This window comes from Xiphophorus couchianus, chromosome 15 (assembly GCF_001444195.1).
Source record: "Xiphophorus couchianus chromosome 15, X_couchianus-1.0, whole genome shotgun sequence".
NCBI lineage: Eukaryota > Metazoa > Chordata > Actinopteri > Cyprinodontiformes > Poeciliidae > Xiphophorus > Xiphophorus couchianus.
Window position 1 is genome coordinate 5,222,541 of NC_040242.1, and position 19,328 is coordinate 5,241,868.

At 35.6% G+C, this 19,328-nt stretch overlaps 1 protein-coding gene across 2 annotated transcripts; it reads left to right on the forward strand.

Annotated features, from left to right (window-relative positions):
* The first annotated feature begins 168 nt into the window (after positions 1-168).
* On the forward strand, positions 169-18,262 carry knl1 (kinetochore scaffold 1). 2 transcript variants are annotated; one of them, XM_028039787.1, is made up of 33 exons: positions 169-332; positions 910-948; positions 1,266-1,302; positions 1,584-1,637; positions 1,767-1,843; positions 1,922-1,977; positions 2,059-2,080; positions 2,158-2,201; positions 2,280-2,332; positions 2,668-3,334; positions 4,272-4,324; positions 4,469-4,844; positions 5,775-5,827; positions 8,165-8,708; positions 8,867-8,913; positions 9,017-9,647; positions 9,774-11,458; positions 12,362-12,470; positions 12,559-12,617; positions 12,717-12,815; positions 12,901-13,016; positions 13,111-13,201; positions 14,127-14,243; positions 14,323-14,410; positions 14,643-14,705; positions 14,792-14,831; positions 14,952-15,056; positions 15,130-15,239; positions 15,923-15,988; positions 16,086-16,195; positions 16,972-17,093; positions 17,417-17,542; positions 18,041-18,262. In XM_028039787.1, exons 2-33 carry the CDS (start codon positions 914-916, stop codon positions 18,135-18,137), a joined length of 5,952 nt encoding a protein of 1,983 aa, XP_027895588.1. In that variant the 5' UTR covers positions 169-332; positions 910-913; the 3' UTR covers positions 18,138-18,262. The 2 variants fall into 2 exon arrangements, with proteins under 2 accessions (XP_027895588.1, XP_027895587.1); XM_028039786.1 differs by having other exon boundaries at positions 9,017-11,458.
* Positions 18,263-19,328: the final 1,066 nt, after the last annotated feature.

The following is a 19,328-nucleotide window of genomic DNA, read 5'->3' on the forward strand; positions in this document are numbered from 1 at the left end:
TCTTCAAGAGTTTAAAAAAAATTTTTTTTTAGAAAATATTATTACGGCTAAGCAGTATGGAAACGTTTTGCATAATTTGCTATATTATATAATTTAAATATTTATAATTTAATAACAACAATAAAAAAAGAAGCCGCGAGACGAGCACTGTAAGAGCTAATGCGCATGCGTGGAGGCGGCTAAATTCAAAACTTTAGACGTTAGCTTTAGGTTGGAGAATCGCGCACTATCTAAAAAACAAATGTCTTATAAAACCTTTTTTTCGATAGTTAGTAAGTATTAACATAGATGTAGTTGGTGTAGAACGAAGAAGCTGATTTACAGTGAATAAGGTACGTGGCTTAATACTGGTTTGACGGGCAGTTTGTCCATAGCTTGTTAACTTTAAAGCTATTTACAACAACTGTTTCTGTTAATAATGCTAGCAATATGGAAACATTATGCATTCCTTTATGTAAAAAATGAAGGCAAAGATTCTCTCAATGTTTTTCAGAAGGTCTAATTTATGTTTCTGTTAATTATGTGTGATTCAGCAATGAATCACACACAATGATTTTAATGAATGTGCGTTACTTTGAAAGATGAATTTGATCTGAAGTTGATCTTTGGTTAGTAGGATGCTCACGTAGCTTAGCCTTTAAATTGCGCTTCTATGTGAATAAACACTGATCAAACTATAAGCGGTGTTTGGGAACACAACAATGTAATTTGAACCAGTTTTAATAAAGGTGGACCTAAATAATACAAACACTTTTAGAAATAGACTTCGTTGTATTTTCTTACCTGAGAGTAAGACTTTGCTAATCAAAATCAAATGAACAATAATCTAGTCCGGGTGTGACCATTTGTAGCATTTCCTTAAATGCTGTGAAATAACTCTATTAATGTGCAGTAAAATTCCCTTTTAAGATAAATGAAGATGGAACCTGTGGATCCAGGAAAGAACGTGTGAGTAAAAAATATTATTGTTTAGAGTTTTTATTTATGGTTGTTGCCTGAGCTTTAAACGAGGTTCAAGATTTACAGCCTTTGAAAGTCCACATATGTAAGCAGGTAAAAGGAGTTTTTTTTTACATTGATTATGAAAATAAGAATTTTTGTATTTATTTTTCTACAATAATAGATGAATTGAACATTTTAGCCATGATCTAGCTGCAAGCATATGTTGTATTTATTATATTTACATCATGTTTTTCTGTATGAATAAAGACTTGAATGGAAAAGACAAACTGAGACCTAATAATAATTTGTGTTTTTTGGTACAGTGAAGGCACTGGATGTTCCAAGCGACGCATTTCTTCTGTAAGTGTTACAAAATAGTTTGTTACAGAAAGTACACATAATCCTTCTCAGGTTTTGATAGTTAAGACAAAAGAAAGAGTGTGAAACTTCCTGTTCCATCCATCTGACCTTTTATCCATCGATCTCTGTCATTCATCCATTTTTCCGGGTTCCTTGTTCACATCTTGACCACTGTAGAAATATCAGTAATAAGTTATGAGTGAACTTTTGTGTTTGTATTAAAAAACATCAGAGACATACATCTCACATATAAAATCAATTTCCTAAATTTACATTTTCAGATTTTAAAGGCGACACAGAATTCTGTGCAGGACCCACAGCAACAAGAAAATGAGGTAAATTAAATGCCCAGGTTTTGTTTATTCGGTTGCATTTTAAATGGTTAAATGTTGTAAAATAATGATGATGCAAACTGTTTAAAAAAGACGGGTCTTGTTCAGTTATTTTTTTTTTATCTTCGCTAGGTGGAAACTGCCAAACTGGTTGAAAAGAGAAAGTCGAAGAGAGTGAGTTTTGCTCACGACTTTCTGCCTTTGGCCAAGTGAGTACAAGAAGAAAACTCTTACTATGTTACATGTTGAAATCTTTTTTACCCAATCAGCTCATTTGTTTTTAATAGGGATGCTAAGAACGCTTCGCCTGCACGTAACCCTCTTCAAGAGCTAATGGGAGCAGGTATGCAGGAAAATTATAGAGATATCATTCCCTTTTATTCACTTGAAGCATGTTTGTAATTGTTCTTCTTTTATATCACAGCTACTGCAACAACACAAAACAGGTAAAGAGACCAGTTTAATAAATCTCAGTTAATTTATTTGCATCTGTTTGAGCGTACGTTGTGCTGTCTTAATTAAGGGTTCAGATGGTGACAGCTGAGGACACAAGCCCACAGATCATGGGTAGGAATATTGTTTTATTTGTTAGTATTTTTTTTGTCTGTTTTTAGTATTTTTAGTAACTCAGCTCTCTGATTGTAGGTATAGACTCCTTGTTGAATGCTCCTCTACATTCTTCTCAACAAAGAATAATGGTGAGTGTGAAATTCGGATCCTGGTTATTTAGTTTAGTTTGTAGTTTTGGTGCTTGTAGAAATATTTCATATCCTGAGCTTTTCTCCATCAGCCACAGTGGCTGGTGGAGAAAATGTTCAATTCCCACCCCTGGATGAAACTTAAAATGAACTAGAGGTGTGACCTGCTATAATAAATTTGCTTTTTTATTTTTTTTGAAGTGGTCTGTTTGCTACATTACAACGGTCACAAAGTTGTTAGACTAAAAAAACGTACGTTTTTTAAAAAAATATTATTATTTTCTCATTTAGTTTGTGTTTAGTAATTATTCATTGAGTTTATTTGCTTTCACTAGATCCACTTTGACAGTGGCAGTGGCATTGGGGAGAATACAGTCGTGTTTTCCACAGAGGACGCCGACATGGACATGACTCGCAGTCACACCATAAACATCAACAGTGATGCAGATCTGCTTGGAGATCCAGACCACCAAAACTACGATCTGTTACTCTCAGGAGGGGGGAGCGTAGCTGATGTTTTCACAGAAGTGCCTCCCAATCATTTTGTACAAGCAACAAATCAGGCGTCAGCATTACTGCTTGATAAACAAACGGATTCAAGTGTGGAAACGAGAGCCGTTTCCACAGCGGCTCCTATTTTGGATCCTGGCTTTAAAGACTTTCTCTCAAGCCTCTCCAAACTGACTCCCTCCAGCACAGGGATGACACCTTTAACCTCTGATCACATAAAATCAGCCCTGGCTGCAGATGTTGACAAAGAAAATCGGATGCCAAAATCTCTGAGGAATATTGGAGAATCCTTTAATGGAAGTGGTTTCCGTCGAGACGATGATGTGAGCATGGAAGCCCAGACCGGCCGTATTCTGGGCGCCGACAATGACGATCCTTTTCAGTGTCTCTTTCCAACTCAAGAGATGTACGAAAAGTTAGAAAGAGAGTCACAAGCCAGAGAAACCAAACTGCAACAGAGCTGTGAAAGCTTGGAGTCGAACGACCAAAAAGGTGAGAAATCTCACATCTCTGTCTTTCTTGAAGCTTGACAATGAGTATTTTTGTACATAATTGTGTCAAAAACCAAAATGGTAACAAACATGGGTCTTAAGAGCGAACATACAGCTCTGGAAAAACCTAAGAGCCCACTGCACTGAACCCCATTAAAACCTCCTGGTTTTCTTCCAAATATTGATTCCTGAACTCTTCCTGAGTTAAAACATTAGTATTGTTTCGAAATTTATATGAACTTGTTTTCTTTGCATTATTTGAGGACTGAAAGCTCTGCATCTTTTTCATTATGTTGACCATTTCTTGTTTTCTGCAAATAAATATAAAATTGTTGCTTGTAATTTCAGAGACATGTTGTCAGTAGTTCATAGAATAAAAGAACATAGTTCATTTTACTCAAACATAAACCTATAAAGAGTAAAGTCAGAGAAACTGGTCATTTTAAATGGTCTCTTAATTTTTTTCAGAGCTGCATATAGCTGGGCAAATATGATTTAATCTCATAGTTTCTTTTTTTTGTTTGTTTTTTATCTACATTTCTTAATGTAAAAAGTTAGCCAAAGCTCATTTGCTATTGATGAATGGATGGATGCTTTATTTTAGACTCAACATCCAACTTTAAAAAAGGAACAAATAACAAATATACATATCTATAATTGCCTAAAAATAAAATTCAAAATGAAAATTACATAACATTTAACAATAGACTACTGTCTCCACAGCTGGGAATGATATTGCTGTTATGTTAAAATATAAACAAGCATTTAAAAAACATTCCAGTATATTGCAAATACAATTACTAGACAATTTCATACAGTATCTACGTACACTACAAGTTGGTTAATCATATTTTCTAAAAAAAAAAGTTGATATCTAGTACTTAGCTGAATAGTGGATTTCTCAACAGTTAATTTATTGTTTTTGTTTTCTTTTTCAGCCAGTAAATCTTCTATAAATCTTTCCGTACACACTCCTCTTGAAAGCCATAAGGTGAGTTTCAGAGATACTCTCTGAAGTCCTTTTAAGAAGTTTAACATGTGGGTTTTTGGAAAGCAGTCAGATATTAACATTTTGTCATTTCTGTGTGTTTTTTGTTGTTGTTTGTTTGTTGTTTTGTTTACTTCTTTTTTCCAGGTTTGGTCCGGTTTAAACGACTTCAGGGAGAAAACGGTTGTGTTCACTGCAGATGAGTTTATGGACATCACTCAGAATCTCACAGGAAGCATCGCCAGCGCCGACCGCTCCCTGCAGCAGCACAAAATCCCAACGAATGACGTCGACCAAGAGAACTACCTACTGAGTACAAACAGGGGTGGTGTTGACCCGGCAGCTCCTGTTAAACCTGGAGAGGATTTCAGCATGGATATGACTGAAGTTCAAAGATCAGATGATGTTTTTCAGTTTCTCATTCCTTCAGAAGAAATGCAGCCTCTCTGTAAAAGTCAGAAAAAGGAAATCTTCAAATTTGGACAGCAGAACATTGATGGACCACAGTCATCTGATCATAAAGGTACAAAAAAACTCACATTTATTTTTAGTTTGTTTTTAGTAATGGGTTAAAAGAGGATTAATTTAGAAAAAATGACTAAAACCTGATAAATTGTTTAAAAAAAAAACAAACTATAACCTAAATTGTTATGGTTGTAGTCGGACCTGGCACAATAATCAATAAATCAATTAATCACATGATTAAGTTTATTGATCTTTGAGGATGTTTTTTTGCATTATTATATCATTATCATTATATTACTGGCAAATTGTCTCAAAAGAACAGTATTATTGTTTATCGCAATAACGTCTGGGACGATTAATCGTCCAGAAACATGAGTTAATGTGACAGGCCTATTTATTGTAATATCTATCTATTTTATATCTCCTGAAAAATATAAACAAGTTTGTTTTCCTTGTATAAAAAAACGTTTAATGAACATTATATTTTGATGATTGACATCAGGAAAATCATACATATCAAATATGTTGGTCAATGTTTCATTTACTCTGGTTCAAAAGAAACTCTAAACGGGTTTTTAGTCTTGATTCAAAGGAACGCAGAGTTTCAGCTGTTTTGCAGTTTTCTGAAAGTTTGTTCCAGATTTTTAACATAAATCTAGAATAAAACCTGAAACTTAAATAAAATGTTATCATTTTGGAAACCAAAACGTTTAAACATTTAAATATCTTGATACTCATAACTGACACATCTGGTAGAGATTAAACTTTAATGGGTTTTTGAACCTCCAAATAATTGTAAACATAAAATACTCAAAAAAAAACAATAATGCTTATCATTTTAGTAGGCTTCCATTGCCGTCCTCTACTATTATAAGTGGTTCTACTATATTTATTTAATTGTACTTGCAGATGAAGACAATGGTAGTCTCCCAATGTACATTCAGTGATGAAACAGATACAGTTGATGTGATTTATTTTACTTCTCCAGGTTTAAAAACCTCCTCAAAGCTGAACATGGAGCCACAAAGGCATCAGTTGATGGTAAATAAGCTTCTTTTTATTTTATTTGTCTAAATCCCCGAAATTAAATTTGTATCTGTCAGCTTAAAAGCAGCAACTTAAGACAGAAATTAACTTTTAAAAGAAAAACCAGGAGCATTAATAATTTAGATCCTGTATTTTCTCCGTGACCAGACTTCTATGCTGTCTGAATATTTCTGTTTTTTAGCTGATGTATTGCGTTTTAAGTCAGTAGGGATTTTAGAGGCACTACTTTATGTTCTCAGGCCTTTATAATTTTAATATTTATAAACAAATATTCACGAGTAAGTGAATGCACAAACACAAGATCTTACCAAATATTTTTGGTCTAGTTTCTAGTGCAAATATTGTAATACACTTGAAATAAGGCAAGACCAGTGTTGTATAAAGTACTGAAATCTCAGAGTCAAGTAAAAGTATAAGTACCTCTCCAAAATATGACTTTGGTAAAAGTCCAAGTCACTGACTGAAATGTTACTTGAGTTAAAGTCTTAAAGTATCTGAAACTTCTTGTACTTAAGTATGGAAATTACTGTAAAAATGGATGTACTCAAGTAATGTAATGAAAAGTACAAGTAAAAAGTAAAACAAAGCAAATGCAGTTTGAATGACATTTTTTATATTTTGGTAAACTTGTCAAATACACTTAAAATAATGTACCCAACCAAGTGCAGGCAAAATTAAACCTGCTAATAGATATACCTGCAGGCATCATTTAGTTAAGAAAATTAGGTGCTTTACCTATAGCACAAGGTTAACTTAACCTGCTTTACAACTGAACCAGCTTCTTAGTAAACCCTCCAGGACAGAAAATACAAAGTTTTTGTAAGCCTTAAGTTTTCCCTTCAAGTAAGATCAGTGCTGAAAATGAGAAAAATAAATAGTACAGAAAATGCGGCCAACATGAAGAAAAAGAGCTGTTACGATTACTCTACTTCACAAATCAGTGAATCAGTCAATGCTACAGTCAGTAGGTGGTGCACACAACTGGTCATTATGCAAAAGAAAAAAGAATTGGGAGGGAAATGCAGCTTATTGGCTTCTGTAAACCTGGTTTTGAACTTGCATGCCTTTCCTATATTCGTTAAATTTAGTCTAAATTGCTATCGCTATGGCTTCTGTCCCCCCTTGAACAGAGGAGTCTAGGTAGCCTGCTACAGTCAACATTAAGCCTAAGCCAAATACACCACGTGTGGAACTGAAACAATGCCAAACAAAGTTCATTTATGGTCAACGTTTCACAATACAGTAGTGTCTAGTGACCAAGCTATAGTTACTGAAACAGGAGGATTATAACCATTTCATAAGACGTTACCTCGATGTGTTTCTTCAAGTTGGACGGGGAGTTTTTGTAAGATAGAATTTCCACATCTTCGGGCAGGAATAACATAAACTGCATACGGTACGAAGAATCTTTAACACCCACGAAAGAGTGTATTGTGTTTAAATAAGGCCAAGGGCTTTCATCACCAGCTGGTGGTTCCCCTGGAGCCGTGTCCGACGTAGTTGTAGTCGTTGTGGTCTCCGTCTCCTCCTCCATGTGGCTGCTGCTGATTGCGAGACTTGCTTTGTGTTTAATGGGAGAAGCGAAACAGGTGTATCCTATTGGTGGTGATGAACAAGCCCAGGCAAGTAGGCTACGGACTTTGTTCGGTAGCCTACTTGCTACTTGCTAATCAGTAGGTGGGGTCAAAACACTTTGTTTCTCTCTCGCGCTTTTTTGTAACGAGTAACTAAACCACACATTGAAAATGTATCGGAGTAAAAGTACGCAATTAAGTTCGGAAATATAGTGAAGTAAAAGTGAAAGTCATCAAAAATTTTCATACTCGAGGAAAGTATGAAGTACTCCAAAATATACTTAAGTAAAGTAGTGAAGTATTTTTACTTCGTTACTATACAACACTGGGCAAGACTATCTTAAAAGTAACTTTCCAACAATATATTGGAATATTTAATAAATTTATATTATTTAATAAATCTTGTTTTATAAGTCTTGTTATACGTTAATTTATCTTCCAATAGGACAAGAATTTTTTCATCAATATAAAGGAATTATTTACTTAGATATCTGTTATATCTTACTAAAATGTTACTTTTAAGTTAGTTTTTAATTATTTCAAGTTTACCGAGATTGCTCAGATTTGCACTAGAAACTAGACCAAATATATTTGGTAAGTTGTTGTGTTTTTGCAGTGCAGATATCTTTCAATAAACATTGTGTGATTAGAAAGCTGTAGTTGTACCGCTAGTCTGCAAATAGCATAAACTTGGATGTTTATGAGCCACAATTGTTAATAAGAAAAAATCCATGTTGCTAACTTTGCCTCTCTACAGGATAAAGTTGCAGCTCCAGATGACTACAGAGAAAAAACGTTGCGGTTTTCTGCTGGTGACGACTGTTTGGACGAGAGTCACACCGTACACATCTCCACTAATATCAAACCGAATCCGCTCCAAAACGTCAACATGGCGCCCTCAAGCGAGGAGAAATCCATCAGATTCTATGCAGACGACGTCACAATGGATGTGACTCAGTGCCTCACCACGAAGATAACCACAGATTTAGCATCAGACAAATTTTCATCCTTACTCAGTTTACCAACACCAAACAATTGCGAAGCTGATTCAACAACGATGGCTGCTACTTCAGGGCCATCTGATGGATTTACAGTTTATCTGGAAGATAACATGGACATGACTGAAGCTCAGACGGGATGCATTTTGGAAGCTGAAGTGAGCGAAGAAATGCTACATAAACACGAGTCCCTTCAGACTGTTTTACCTACTAAAATTACGCATCGTCAAAGTGTTCATGGGGAGACAGAGAGAAACTTACATCAACAGCATAAAGAAGAATTTGGAGCATCAGGTTATACAGGTGACATAATGGCAGACAGTTCTTTATTAATATTATTATTAGGTAAAAACTAAAATGTCTCCAAGCATATGAAATTACAAGGTAGACCACTAATTGTCAACAGTAAAAGTGTTGAAAATTAGTGTAAACTGCATTTTTTTTTTTATGTTTACTTCCAGAAACTTCAACAAAGACCTATTTAAAGACAATAAAACAAAGAAACCAGGTGAGATTAAAGTTTTAAATAAAGTATATTTCAGTGTCAACCTTTTTTTAATGCAGTAATTACCTTGTTCATTAAAATTTAATGGAAAATTCTGTTTCCTCAGGTTGAGTTTGAGTCTACAAATGACTACAGAAAGAAAACCATGAGATTTGACATGGCTGATGTCTCCATGGATGTGACTCAATGCAACACAGTGGACATTAGCAGTGATTTGCCACTTCCAAACCAGGTTTTGACTGCAAATGGAGAGAAAACCGTAAGATTCGGGGCAAATGATGCAGAAATGGATGTGACCAAAAGCCACACAGTAAATATTCTGAGGGATTTACCTCTGCAGTCTTTCATAAATGTGGCCTTACCTGCAAATGGAGAGAAAACGGTGAGGTTCAATGCAAATGATGCAGCAATGGATATAACGAGAAGTCACACGATGGACATTGCTCATCATTTAAATGTGCTTGTACATGAAGAAAAGGTTTTGTTACCTGCTGAAGGTGAGCGAACACAGAGGTTTGGTGCAAGTGATGCAGAAATGGATGTGACCAGATGCCACACGGGAAATATTATGAGGGATTTACCTTTGCAGTCTTTTCCAAATCTGACCATTCCTTCAAATGAAGAGAAAACATTGAGATTCAGTGCAAAGGATGCTGAAATGGATGTGACCAAAAGCCACACTGTAAATATTGAGAGGGATTTCCCAAATCTGACCATTCCTTCAAATGGAGAGAAAACTGAGTGTTTCAGTTCAAATGAAGCAGCTATGGATGTGACGAAAAGTCACACTGTCAAGATTTTCACCGATTTAAAAATGCTCTTAAACCAAAGCAAGAACTTGCTGCCTGCTGGTGGAGAGAAAACGGTGCAGTTCAATGCAAATGATGCAGCCATGGATATAACGAAAAGTCACACTGTGAACATCGTACATGATTTAGACCTGCTTCCACACCAAAGCGTGGATGCGTTACCCGCTGATGGTGGGAGAACTGTAAGGTTCGGGGTAATCGATGAAGAAATGGAATCAACAAAAAGCCTGATGGGGAAGGTTCTTGTAAATTCAAATGTGTTGTCAGACCAAATTGTCAGCCTGCCGCCTGCTAATGAAAAGAATCTGGCTTGGCTGGCAGCAAATGATGTTACTATGGATATTACCCGAAGCCACACTGTAAGCATTGTCACAGATTTCAACCAAGCCCCGAGTCAGAATACAGACTCTTCTCCCACCGGCACAGAGTGGATAAGCAACACCTTTGTGGATGAGACAGAAAGTGACACAAAAAGCATTTTGAAGAATTATAAACTAGCGTCACGTCACGTCAAATTGTTGCCGAAATCTGGAGAGAAAACCACAAAATTCACAACAAGTAATGCAACTATGGATATGACTCACTGCCTTAGTGCAAACATCGTCAGTAACTCCCTATTACACCCTGTTATGTCAGATCAAAACTCTGAGAACATGAACGATACTCTTGCTAAGAAGGAAATGAACAGTGGGAACCGTGGTCTGGATTCAAATCCACCTTCATCAACACGATCTGAACTGTTTCAGACGAGCTGTGCCCAGGGCGAGGCTAACAGAAACACATCATCCTGTCCAGACTCAAGTTATTCCCAATGTGGAACAAAGGAACCCGACGCTGATCCTGAAAATGAATCCTCAAGGTTGGGCTCAGATGTGGGCAAGCCGATAAATAAAACCAAAACCAACACTGAGGAAATCTGCGTGGATCAGACTGAACCCTTGGCGTCATCTACAGATGATCCACCTCAAGGTGTTTCTTCCAAACAAAACCCTCATTCAAAAAGTTTCAAGGAATCTGTGTCTGATGAATATCGACCTGAAGCAGAAACGCAGACCGTATCACAGAAGATGGAAAGCTCACCCAGTAATGCAGATCAAAATGCCAATGTTCTGTCTTCGCGGATGTCCAGACGAAAGAGTTTAGCCGATCTCCAGTCTAAAGTGAAACGCTTGAGCCAGTTGATAAATGCGGCTCCTGATCCTGCTGCCATGGAAACCTGCACACCTTTGTTGCTTCATCTGGATCCCAATGTGGAAAAAAATACCAATGATGCAGAAGCAGAACAACTCTCTGTAGCAAGCAGCTCAACTCCTTTCAGTTTAAAGACAAAACAGCTCATGTCAAAGCTGTCAGTTGGAGGCTTTAAACCAAAACTCCCTAAAAGAAACACAGCGGGTGAGTTGAATAAATCTGCTGTTAAAGAACCTACAAAGACATTCACTGTCAGCTTTCCTAATCAGCTGAGCCAATTTGACAAAATCACTGATATTCACGGTGAAGAACTGGTTGACTGCGAAGATTTTTCTGAAACAATTGACACCATGACGCCTGAGAAGTTCTCTAAGAAAGACAACTCGTCCAATCAGTTCTCCACGTTCCAGCCTTTGGAGGAAGATTTTGCATATATGGACGACTTCACGTCCAGCAGCCCGAGACAAAAGAGGTCTCTGCCGGACAATGAAGATGAGACAGAGGAGGATGAGAAGAGAAAGAAGCTATGCCCAGAGTTTTCTGAAACGGTATGTCGAAAATAAATGTATATTGTGTTTTTAGGTTCTTGAAATTGCTATTTAAATCTTTTATTTTTTACATGTATATTATATTGAGCAACATTAATGAAGTCAAAGTGGCAACGAAAGCAAAATGGCCCAGAATCTTTTCAGTTAAGATCTTAAATACTGTGATGCTCAACAAAAGGCACAAAGTTCTTAAAGGGAACTGATCATGCAAAATTCACATTTTTGTCTCATCTGCTTCTAAAAAAAAACAACCTGCTGTTTTTTTTAGCAGTAATTAAATAATTTTTGGTGTCTGGAAAAGTAGTTGTTTCAAAAACCTCCCAAACATTGACTAACAATCAAAAGCCACTGTTCCGTTTCCTAGTAACCCCACCAAGCCCTTTTACCTAGCAAGCCAAGCAAATCTCCAGCACATCTGGCCAGCTGGTTTTACACTTTAGACAAGTGTTTTGTTGTACACAGAAACCTACATTCTTGCTTCGTTTTTGTTAGTTGTGAAGGAGGCACCACTTCAGCTTTTCAAAGTGCCTGTTTGCAGCCATTTTCAAGTGTGAGTGTAAATGCTGAGGGGGTGTGGCCAGCAGCAGCTATTTTGGATTTAAAGTGACAAGAGACCTTAGGAGGTGAAATAGGCAGAACTGAGCAGACTGAGAACAATTTTGTACAAAAAAATGTAATGATTATGTTTTATATAGACCATAGACTGTTTAATAATGCATCCTTCATAGTAATCAGATATTTTACCCTTGAAACAATCCCTAAAACAAGCAATTTCCCTACAATAATAACAATGGTGCTACAGGTTATAATAAAGTAATCTTGGTTTGTTTTTCTTCTTCTACATCTTGGTGGTCTAAAAATCATCACTTCTTGCTCATCGTTTCTTGTTTAATTTCTTCATAGGCATCTCAGTCTGATGTTGACTATGAAAGCAACATGGCCGCTGCTTGTGCGCAGACCATCGACTCCCCCAGCAACACAATTAGCAGATGTGAAATTGCATCAGAGACTAGTAAGATGTCACCGTTTAAAATGAAGGCATTGGTATTCATACTCATCTGTTTTTTTTTTGGTAATTCTCACTTTTTAATGTTTTCTAGCTTTTAAACGCAGCCTGTTTGAATCCCAGCTTGAAGACTATGGCAATGATGGACAAAAGGTATGTACTTTTTGACAAATTTCAAATGGAAAATGTGATTTCTATTTGAAATTATGTAAAAAAAAACAAACCAAAACTTTGTTATTGTTTTGGTTTCAGAAACTCGAAGATGGCACAATTACAGTTTTGGAGTTCCTCAATCTCTTCAGCATAGATTTTGTCATCCATAATCCTCGCCAAAGCGTCCTTCCTGGCAGAGTACGGTTCATTTCTGTTTGTATATTCACATTTATGTGATCAGAGCTAAATTTTGCTTTGATTGTTATTTATTTTGCTTTTGCAGCTTCTGGACAACTCTGATGCAACGGCATTGAATTTATTAAAAGATAAACACATAAGCCGCCCTAAACAATCAGTTTATGAGGCAGATGTCAAGACCCTCACAGAAAAAGTGGAAGGGTATGTATTTTTATTTATTTTTTGTTTATATAGGCAAAGTTAAACATACCACTTTGCTCAAGGTTCCGTGTTTTTGTATTTGTCCCTTTTCCAGGCTCAAGTATCGGATGCAAGACTTAAGAAAACCTCTTAAGACTGTAAATAGATCTTTGTGGGAGGAAGTGAATCACTTCACAGAGAAAGAGGTATTAAAGAATGAATCTCGTTTGTTTCATGAGTCCGATAGTGAACTTCCTCAATTTAATCAGGTTTATGTGTGTGTGTAACCCCTCTATGTTTGTCTCAGATCCGGTAAGTAGACTTCTTTACAGGTTCATTTATTTATTCAAACAACAGAGGAAATCAAGTTGGTGATCAACATTAGTCCGGCAGCTTCTGCCCCTAAACATTACATAAAATATAATCAATAATCCTAAACAAATTACAAAGCAATAGCTCTCAATAAGCAGTTAAGTTGTACAATTTTAACTGTTACTAAAGTTAACAGTTAAAAACATTTACAGAACCCTCCTGTTTAGAGTTGTATTTGAAACGTAATCAATTACGAATTCAATGATGGCACTTGACTTGATATAATGTTTTGATTGTTGATTATATGTTGCATGACTTTGTGTTTTTGTGTTTGTTATGATGCAAAGCACTTTGAAATGCCTTGCTGCTGAAATGTGCTATACAAATACAATTTGATTGATTGATTGAAAACTTAGCAAAATTACTCAGGAAAAACACTGTATATGATTGAATTTGTCTAAAGTATATGCTGAAATGTAATACTTGTAAAGAAAACACAGCCGATCCTAATACACAGCAGTTACAGAATGGCAACTAAAAAAGGGGAGGAGCTGTCGGTTACTGGTTGCTACGGTAACCACCAACTGCCAAGAGCAGCATAGGGGAGGAGCTATCTCTTACTGGTTGCTACGGTAACCGCCAACTGCCAAGAGCAGCCTAGCAAAACTTAATACACCATTAAATGTCTGGAGAAACAACTTCTTGACTAAACAAAATAAATTCAAAGAACAAATAAACAACTTTTGACAAACTTTATATCTACAATGTTTTTAAAATAAAACCATGTTCCATGTGTTTTTGTTTTGCTTTCGTCACCAGCTCAAATCTTTCGGTGCTAAGCTAAAGGAGAGAAACAACTTGTTCAGAAAAAACAGCAAAGTTCAGAGTCATGAAATGAAGGAGGAGCTCTACGCAAACCTTGTTCGAGTTAATCTGGTGAGACTCGTTGCAACAATATTAAGGTTGTGTCTGTTCAGAAACCTTTTTTATTTTATTTTTTTGTTTGTTTTTTCAGGAGGAACAACAAAAACTGAGGGGAACAATCAGTCAGGCAGATGAGATGATTCAAACTCTGGACGGCTGCATCAGCGATTTAGAAGCAGGTACACATCAGAACATAACAGCCTGCAATTATTACGCTCCAAACAACATATTGTGAACTCTACTTAAATAATGAGAGTGTATTTAGTTTTTCACACAGGTTTTCAATTTAGCTTTAGCTTTATTCTACTAAAAATGAAATCTTTTGTATTTCATACATTGAAGTTAGATGGACCGTCAGGGAGAAAACAGCATGAGAAAGGACAGGTTGATGTGTTTTTCCTTTTCATACAGAACTGGATGCAGTTGTGGAAAAAGGCTCAGAAGATAAACTTAGTTTAAAATCACTACAGGAAGGTAATTTGTGATAAATCTCATCTACTTTACTTGTTGTTTTTTCTAACTTACTTTAACCTAAATAATGAAATTGTGTTTTCTTATAGAAATGTCAAAGGTCACTGAGACTTTGGCTGACCATGAAAGGTGAGTTAAGATTATTTTATTCCTCTTTCCATGTAGCTTCATAAAGATGTAATCATTTGAACACATATTCAGTTTTAATATTGTTTATTAAGTCTAACAAATAATTTTGCTTTGTTTTAGACAAACATCTGAACTGGATTTGGAGAAAAAGAAGAATTCATGTGAGCTAACGAAGCTGAAAGCTGAAAAGAGGAAGCTGGAAAACGACATCGACACGCTGAACTTGTCCGTTTGTTTTCAGGGGGTTTATGCTTTCGTGTCAGAGAATATTGAAGATTAATTTGTTTTATTTTATCAGGCTGAATGAATGGAGGCTTGAAGAGAAAGACGACAAGAAAGACAACTGTTCAGTTTTCACATTCCTCCATAAGACCATGTTCCTGCGCCTGGTGTATGAAAAGACCAATGGTGAGATTTTTTTTAGTTATTTCACAGTCTGAAGCATAAATATTTAAGTATTACTATTGTTGGTCTTTAAAAAGGGAGTTATCATTCTCTGTTGAGAAAAATCTGTGATTTAGTTTATTAAAGTTTCACTCTGGATGGGTGTGAGAAAAGAAAATATGTAAAAGAAATTTGATAAATTGGGGGCCAAAACTCTTAAGTCGAAAGTAGTCATGGGTAAAAAAAGATTTTTGATGAAAAAACAATTATATTGTCTTTTTTTCAGTGAACTAAATGCACAACATGAATAAAACATTGTCTGACTTCAGCACAAAAATATTTAAAATATTTTGGGCCTATTATTTTTGTATCAGGTTTTATATATATTATATATATATTTTATATATACACTCTTTCTGTAAAAATTATTTAGCTAAATTTAATATAAATCAGCTTCTGGTAAAAGTTACTGGATGTTTTTTTGTCTTATTTACTGTCAGATTAAAGTAAAAGCAAACAAATGCTGAATAGCTTCTATTTTTAACATGAATTAAAATTTATTTTATCCATTTGTCCGTCCCTCTGTCTGGTCATTCATATTTCCTTCCTCTACTTTTCTCTACATTATTTCTATAATTTCTTCTTACTAAAAACATTTTTGTTAGGAAGCTTAATCTAATATCTAAATGTTTTTTTGTTTTTTTAAGGAAACGATGCTGACAGCAAATCTGAGAGGAAAATAACAAACATCAACTTCAAGTTTAATCTCAGTGGTGAGAAAATAATCTGTGTTGCTCTCGTTTATCTTTAGTCTGACCATGATCATGTTTGTTTCTAACTTTAATACTTTATAAATATTTTTCCTGCCAGATGAGAAGTCGCAGTGTCACGCTCGTCTAGTTCATAAACTAGTCTCCCAGTTCATTGAGGGAGAGTCTGGCTGGGTGGAGAAATATCCCACCAGTGGGCACGTCCCAAAGGTTGGTGTGAAAACACACGTTTGTTTTTAAGAGTTACATTCAGCTGTTATAATTCCTGTTTAAACTTTAAAAAGAGACGAAAGTAGGGAAAATCCGCTTTAGCTCACACTTTTCTGGTTATAAATGATTAGACTGATTAAAATAGGAGCATAAAATGTCGTGTATATCCGGAAATTCCGCGCATGCGCACAACGCTGGCGGACAAATGTTTTTTTCTTTTACATGGACTTTGCTCAGTCCGTTATACCCGCGCTGCCGCGGTTTAACAAAATGAAACCTGGAGATGTAGGTATTATTAGTTTAGTGCAGTGCACCACAGGAAAGGGAAATTAACGCAGAAAAACAACTCAAAACCACTTTTTTTTTCTCTCTCGCTCTGTTTACTACGTCGGCTACGCTACGCGCAGACTCGTTGCCATAGCAACCGACACCACCACCACCACCTTATGTTTCGGGATTCAACACCAAAAAGAAACACTCAAACGTTTTCCGCACAAAGAACAGGACATTCAGTTCGTTACAATATTATGTTTTCAGGCTTGATGTTTATTTTGCGATTAGCAATAAGTGAACGCTGTGGTAGACTAACTATCGCTGCTGTTAGCTAAGCTAACACTGCTTAGCTAAGCACGGAGATGGAGATGGGGGGCAGGGTCTTGTGCGCGAGACGTCACCCGGCAAGGGGTCCATATGTTTAACGACAGGTGACATATTTCTCCATATCTCTTGCTACGTTGAATTGAAGCTGCGAGTTGAAGTATTTTGTTTTCCTGCAGCTTCTCCATGACGTCAGCTTGGTGGTAAGCCGCTGCCGCCTGGTTGGAGAGGAGCTGCGGCTCCTGAAGATGTGGGGAAGTCTTCGCTTTGATATCCTCCACATCAGCTGCTCCCAGACCCAGTAAGACCCACCTCCATTACCAATGAGCAACGTCCATTTAAACCCCCAGTTTACTTCTAACACCTACATCTATGGATTTTTTTTTTTTTTTTTTGTCGGACTACAGAATTTGGCTATATGAAGAATTTTATTCTAAAAAATGGAAATGCTCAGTTTTACTTTATGCCACCTTTTCTGCCTTTGCTATGATGGATGAATGTTTTGCATCATTTCAAAAGCAAAGTTGTGCTAAGTAATATTCCTAAATTTTAACCAGGTTCCTATACGTTCTGGAAACATTATCATAAACACTATTTTTTGCGTCTTTCTTCTTCTTCTTCTAGAATCCACATTGTCTTCAGCAGTCTGAAAAAGCTTTCCAAGTTTGACGTCGTCTTCGGTGTCAGGTTGACTGACCAGATCTGCGTCTTCCATGTGCAAAGCTTTAAAAACCTGATCGGAAACACAACGTAAGTGAAGCAGAGATGGAAATCAACAGGTTAAATTCGGTAAACTAGTAAAAATGATGAAATAATTTATGGAGAAAAATGACGTTGACAAAAAAAATTCAACCTGTGGCTTCAGTTCATTTTCCTTTTTCATCATAATTTTTCATTCCTTGGCTGGAAAAACAGTTTCCTAGACATTATCCTTCAGAAAACGTCTTGATCAGAACTGATAAAAAATGGTTATTGTCTTATCAATTATTTGTTGAAATTTGGTAATTCAAATATTTCCGTTAAAGTGCATTGATGTTAAAAATCTAAAGAAATCAGAGCATTTTTTTTTTTTAGATTATTTTCTGCTTTAATCATCTCAACATTGATTCAGGTTTGTAGAAGTAGAAAAAAACATAAATTACAAATGATAACCACCCTTGATCTGAGAATTTTTCTGTTGTAAATGTATCACTGTAACATTTCAAACTGTCAGAATGTTTAATGTTTAATAATTGTGGTTTATTGTAGGATCCAACAGATTGAGGAAGTTGTGGCTTCGCTCAGTCCAGGAAGGAACCTGTTTACGAGGATCATCAGGAAACTTCATGAAACTCTTCTTTCTTAATATCAAAACGTCTCAGATGGCATTTAAATCCCAGGTCTTTGTAATCAAACGTTGTAAATATTGAAATTAATGACATAATACTTTTGGCTGAATTTTTAAAATAAAATAAAGCAAATATAAATATGTTTAGCTTACTTTCTTTATTTTTTCCACATTATCAAATAAGTCATAACTGTGTGTTTACGTTTCTTTGAACAAAGCTTCATGCATTGTGTTTAAAAATAATGTAAAAATTTGGGCTTTTCAACACAAGCAGTAAAAACATAACATGTATTTTTAACGGTAGCATCTGAAAACTGTCAAATATTATAAAAGGTATGAAAATTAAAAACAAAACTTAAAATTTATCCTAATAAAAATTTAGCTTCATTTCATTTTCCTTAGAGATTATACCTTGTTTCCACTTTCTCCTGTACTCTGAAAACAGTTTTGTAGTTTAGTTAGATGTTGAATATGTACATATATTACACCTCTGCCAAAAAACTCAGAAATTTTTAGATTAATTTAAAAAAATGTTATGGGAAAAAAACAAGAAAATTTGAGTTTGTAAAGTTTAAAACTTGCTAAAAAGTAATTAAATTTGAGATTGTCAGACATTTTCTCAGAAAAACGTGGACATTTCTAAGTTTCAAAAGTTTTCAATGTTAAGAAGTTTTCTGAGTTTAAAAAGTTGAACATTTTCATCAGAAATGGTAACCTTTTTTCTAGCAATTTTTTGACATTTCAAATTAAGAAATGTACAATTTTTCTGATTCTTTTTTTTTTAGATTTGTAATCAATAATAAATTTTACTTGAATTGTCTTTTGAAACACTCAGGGACACAACAAATAAGTTAAGAACATAATAAACCAACCAACCAACCATCCGCAACATATTTTGGCAATAGCTTATTCTGCTAATTAAATGCTAGTTATTTAACTTTCTAAATTTTTGGTCTATTATAAATCCTATTTGTGTGTTTTCAATATATTAGAAGGTTACATCAATCTGCTTATAGTCCAACATTTCAATTGTAGCAAAATTAAGGTGATCAGTTGACAATTCTGTACTTTAAAAACTTTGATTAGCAATTAATAATTCCATCCATCCATCCATCTTCTTCCGCTTATCCGAGGTCGGGTCGCGGGGGTAGCAGCTTCAGAAGGGAGGCCCAGACTTCCCTCTCCCCGGCCACTTCTTCCAGCTCTTCC